Raw genomic sequence first — 5,759 nt, 5'->3', positions numbered from 1 at the left:
AGGATAAAAAACATATATATATGTATACATATGTATGAAAGTAGAAATGGAATATTATTGATGATAACATGCTTGATTAAGCCACTATGCAGTTTATCCTAGATGGGAAACCACATTTAGTACGTTGTGATGATGCTCAGGGAATGAATGTTAAGTAATATAAAAAATTAAAAAATTAAAAAATTTTAAAAAGTTACAGGAGAAAAAAAAAAAAAAAAGCCAGGCTTGGGGCTGGCAGGTGGCGTGGTGGTTAAGGGCGCTGGACTCCCACATGGGCGACCACAGTTCGAGTCCCGGACCTGGTGGCTTGCTTTCTTTCTTTCTCTCTGTCTCTCTATGGCAAAATTAAAATAAATAAGCCAATAAAATAAATAAAGTTAAATGAAATAATTCTTTAAAAAAAAAATGCCAGGCACATAGCCATGCATGCCCCAAATCCTGAAAAGATGACAAAGTAATTGTAGTATGACCATCTCCTCTAAAGGGTTGTTTTTCACTTTCCCTCTTTTTCTTTCTCTGTCTCTCTCCGGTTAGTGCATGCAACCTTTGGCAAATTACAAAAAAAAAAAAAATACAGATTATCAATAAGCCCTTAAAAAGATACTTAGTTGGCCAGCAGATGGTGTGGTGGTCAAGGCACTGGAATTCCCATGTGACTGACTGCAGTTTGAGTCCTGAACCTGGCAGCTTGCTTTCTCACTCTCTCTCTCCTTCTCTTTCTCTGGAAAACTCATGAGGAAAAATAATAATAGTAATAAATAAATAAGATACTTCTTTAAAAAACAAAAATACTCAACATCATTAGTCATTGGTGAAATGCAAATCCAAACTGTGCTATAATACCATTTCAACCAAATAGGACAGCATAAAAATAGAAAGAAAGAAAGAAAGAAAGAAAGAAAGAAAGAAAGAAAGAAAGAAAGAAAGAAAGAAAGAAAGAAAGAAAGAGAAAGAAAGAAAGAAAGAAAGAAAGAAAGGAAGGAAGGAAGGAAGTGGTTGAAAAAAAAAAAGATGGTTGGCGGAAAAGTCTTTTTTTTTTTTTTTTCTTTAATTTGACCAGAGAGAGAGAGAGGAAAGTGGGAAAGCAAGTCGCCAGGTCCAGGACTCAAACTGTGGTCAACCATGTGACCCTCAACCAGCACGCCACCTGCCAGGCCCCCGTGATGTACTTTTTCTATGTAAAAATGCATCATGACTTTTCCAACAACCCAACAGAATCTTTGTATATTGTTGGTGGGAATATAAAATAGCATGGAAAATAATTTGAGTATTCCTCAACTCAAATTAAAACAATTAGCATATAATCCAGCAATTTCACTCCTAGATCTAAAACCATTAAGTACCTAAAAGATCCCAACAGATACTTGCACAAGACTGTTCATACCAGCATTATTCACAATAGTCAAAAGGTAGAAACGAGTCAAACAGATGAATGGATAAACAAAATGTAGTACATACATGGAATGATTATTCAGCCACCCAAAGGAATGGAGTTCTGATACAGGTTACAAAATGGACAAAACTTAAAAACAGACTAAATGAACAAAGCCAGATATAAAAGGAACATATATGATTCCACTTATATAATGTTCCTGGAATAGTCAAGTTCAGGGAGACAGAAAATAGGATTCAACTTAGCAGCAGCTAGGAAAAAAGGAAATGGAGAGTTACTATTCAATTGGTACATAGTTTCTATTTGGGTTAATAAAGCAGCTCTTGGGGCTGGCAGGTGGCATGGTGGTTAAGGGCACTGGACTCCCACATGGCCAACAGTGGTTCAAGACCTGGGCCTGGTGGCTTTCTTTCTCCCTCTCTCTCACTCTTTGGCTCTGTCCCTCTCTGGTCAAATTTTAAAAGTAAATAAATTAATAAAATTAAATAATTATTTTTTTAAATTTTTAAACCGTATTTATTTTACTTTTACCAGAAAGGGACAAAATGTGAGAGAGAGAGAGGAAGTGAGAAAGCAAGCCACCAGGTCCAGGACTTGAACCGCAGTTGGCCATGTGGGAGTCCAGTGCCCTCAACCACCATGGCACCTGCTGGCTCGTTGTATATATTTACCCTAATTAAAAAGGCAATTTCAACTCTGAGAAAAGTATGGATAGTACATTGTGAATTTTTTCTAATTACAGTAATAAAAGTATGCCAATACGTGGAGTTCTCCCTATTGTGAATTTTCTGATGCTGAGGAAATGGCCAAGGTGATGATCCCAGGTGTTGTAACAATGTGCATAATATTTACTTTTTTAAATCTCTCCACTGTGTGGGCCAGCAGGTAGCATGGTGGTTGAGGTACTAGACTTCCACATGGGTGACCACAGTTTGAGTCCTGGACCTGGTAGCTTGATTTCTGTTCTTCCTTCTCTGTCACTCTCTAGTCAAAAAAAAAAAAAAAAAAAACATACTAATGAATGAAATTAAATAATGCTTTCAAAATAAATCTGTCCACTGTGTCTGAAAAGAAATAAATCCTAAGTCAGCTGTAACATTCTCTTTTTATAAATGAAGGTGATCACAGGAACTTCTTTTATGCTCACTTTTCTTTCTCATTTTCTCTAAAATGAACATGTACTACTTTTGGTTTAAGAAAAGAAGTTTCTTTAAGCCAGGATACCCTTTTACCCTGTGAAAATACAATGTGGACAATAAATAAAATACAGCGGCAGGCTGTTGGGGTATATGGAGGAAGTGTGATAGGATTCTGCCCTCATGAGCCCTCCTCCACCATCACATGGAGAAGTCTCCTCGTAGGTGAATCCTCTGGTGCTGAGATACATTAGAACTATGCCGAAAAGCCTTCCCACACTTGCTGCACTTATAGGGCTTCTCTCCAGTGTGGATCCTCCGGTGTTGAATCAGGTATGTACTCTGGCTGAAGGCTTTCTTGCAATCATTGCATTTGTATGGCTTCTCTCCATGGTGTGATCTTTGGTGGTGAATGAGTCTGGAACTGTTGTGAAAGGCTTTCCCACATTCACTGCACTTGTAGGGCTTCTCTCCTGTGTGAATTCTCTGATGTTGGATGAGGTGTGTGCTCTGGCTGAAAACTTTGCCACAATCATTACATTCATAGGGCTTCTCTCCAGTGTGGCTTCTCTGATGTTCAACAAGTTTGGTTTTTTGGATGAAGGCTTTCTCACATTCATTACATTTATAAGGTTTCTCTCCAGTGTGAGTTCTCTGATGTTGGATAAGGTTAGAACTTTGGGTAAAGCCTTTGCCACATTCTTTACACTCAAATGGCTTCTCTCCAGTGTGAGTCCGACGATGTCGGATGAGAATTGAGCCATCACTAAAGGCTTTGCCACAGTCATTACATTTATATGGTTTCTCTCCAGTGTGAATTCTCTGGTGATAAATAAGGGAAGAATAGGCACTAAAGTGTTTCCCACACTCGCCACACTTGTAGGGCTTCTCCCCAGTGTGAATCCTTTGATGCTTCATAAGGTTAGGCCTCCGATTGAATGTCTTCCCACACTCATCACATCGATAGGGGATCTCCCCCGAGTGCATCCTCCAGTGATTGATAAACTCACAGCTCTGGCTGAAGGCTTCGCCGCATTCCTCACACTTGTAGGGCTTTTCTTCACTGTGAAGCCACTGATGCTTAACAAGATTAGCACTGTACCTGAAGGTCTTCCCACAGCAACAACAATAGTGCAATCTTTTCCCTGTAGTAATTTTCTGATCTTCTTTTACCACTAAGTTTGCACTGAAGATTTCACCAGAATCATGAACTATATTTGTTGTTTTTGACCTATGTACACGCTTATGGTTGTTGAGGTATGATCTCTGTTCAAAACTTTGTTCACATATATCACATTTGTGAGGTCTCTGGTCAAGGAGAAGTCTTGACCCCCACATGAGGCTTTCCCCAGACCTCTGGCCACTCTCCTTGTTGGTCAGAGTGATGGGCTCAGGGACTCTCTGCCCAATTTGCTTGTGCCAACTCCACTCTGACTCACTTTGAGGCAGCTGTTCCTTTTCTTGGGCTTCTTTTGGCTCCAGTCCCTGGGCACCAGTCCTCCTGCATTGGTCCAGTTTTTCCCCATGAATTATCTCCCTTGAAGTAAACAGCTTGCACTCATTTGTAGTTCTGCAATCTGAAACAATAAACAGAACATGTACAATGACCTGTTCTGACTCTGCAAGAAAGGAAAGAAAATATTGCAGATGATCCATGAAGTACCAAGTCAACCATTTCCAAAGTCTTAGAGCCTGGAGACTAGAGGCTCAGGACCTCCCCCAAGACCATAGTCAGGTAGCAGTGCAAGCATTTTAACTGAAGCCCTGATTTGATTACCACATATTACATGCATGCTTTGAAAAACCGTATGATACCCCACAAAGAAATACAATAACTAAATGTAAATAAGAAATTATAAAGTTAATAAGCCTGGGCCCTTCCTGCTTACCTTGATAGGATACCTGTCCTCACTACCGCCAAAGAGAAAGAAGACAGAGGCTTCAAGCACCATGAAAAACAGAGCAAGGAGGGAGCATAAAGGTCACAGAGGACATCTCACAAAGAAACTAAGGCTAAACAAGCCTAGGGACACCCCCAAATCCATGGCAAGAAAACCAACTGCCTTCCTAGGAGGACAGAGGGCCAAGCTCATGCCAATCCTGAGAGGACAGTAGAGCACACACAGGACAGGACAACATGTGTTAACACACAGAGCTCCCTAGTCTGCCACATCCACTCCAAGGGCCTTCTTTGGGTGAGGCCACCAATGCTTTAAACTTAAGACACTCATATGGAATGCTTCCTGATGCCTTTATTTTTTATTACTATTATTTTGGGGAGGGAGAGGGTTTTCCTGTAGGGCACATGCACTTGCGAGAGAAAGACAGAAAGTGAGAAGTTGCTCCCCAGGGGGGATGACCATGCTGCAATCCCTTCTCCTCCATTCTCCTCTCAGGATCCTGGGCATGCACATACACATTCCCTGCATGAGTTTAAGCCACCAGGTCTGGGACTTGAACCATGATTGACTATATGGGAGTCCAGCAACATACCCATTAAGCCAACTGCTGGTCCCTCTGATGCCTTTAAACCTCCATTGCTCCCTTCAGTGATTTGACATAGACATCAAGTTTCTCCAAGGTAACCTCTCTCCAAAAGCAGTGACAAGCACCCAGGTAGGGTCCTGCCACATAGCCCTAACTACCACCAGCACCCATACTCAGATCAGCCAGCACAGTCCCCACTTTCTAGCTGAGTGACCTGAGGCCACTCTCCTACTTTTTGTTTTTGTTTTGAGAGATTTTTGCTATAGGGCACAGGCATTCACAGAGAGACAGAAAACAAGAAATCACCACCCACCCCCCAGGGAAAATGGCCATGGCACAATCACTTCTCCATTCTCCTCTCCGGATTTTGGATACGCATGCGCACACACACACATACCTAGCGTGAGTTTTTTTGGGGGGGAGGAGAGTTGGGTTTTTTTTTGTTTTTTTGTGTTTTTTTTGGCTATAGGGCGCTAGTGTTCACCAGATAGACAGACAGACAGAAAGTGAGAAATCACCCCCTCCGAAGAGATGACCACGCCACAATCCCTTCTCCTCCATTCTACTCTTAAGATCTTGAGCACAGGGAACCAGCAGTTAGCGTAATGGCTATGTCACTGGACTCCCACGTAGTCGACCACGGTTCACGTCCCGGACCCGGTGGCTTAAAACTCACGCCAGGCGCGTGTGCATGCGTGCCCAAGATCCCGAGAGGAGAATGGAGGAGAAGGGATTGCAGCGTG

At 41.8% G+C, this 5,759-nt stretch overlaps 1 protein-coding gene across 3 annotated transcripts in view; it reads right to left on the bottom strand.

Moving 5' to 3' along the window:
• Window positions 1–2,575: 2,575 nt before the first annotated feature.
• ZNF34 (zinc finger protein 34) overlaps window positions 2,576–5,759 on the bottom strand; it is a 16,172-nt gene continuing 12,988 nt past the window's right edge. For all 3 annotated transcript variants that reach the window (XM_006162457.3, XM_027765949.1, XM_006162458.2), the window contains one exon: window positions 2,576–4,106. In XM_006162457.3, coding sequence (XP_006162519.1) covers window positions 2,731–4,106 — 1,376 coding nt within the window. In that variant the 3' untranslated portion in view covers window positions 2,576–2,730. The remainder of the gene's footprint in view (window positions 4,107–5,759) is intronic.

The sequence above is a fragment of the Tupaia chinensis genome, unplaced genomic scaffold (assembly GCF_000334495.1).
Source record: "Tupaia chinensis unplaced genomic scaffold, TupChi_1.0 Scaffold140061_1, whole genome shotgun sequence".
Classification (NCBI taxonomy): Eukaryota; Metazoa; Chordata; class Mammalia; order Scandentia; family Tupaiidae; genus Tupaia; species Tupaia belangeri.
Note: the sequence above shows the minus strand (reverse complement) of the source record. Positions and strands in the feature narration are given on the sequence as shown.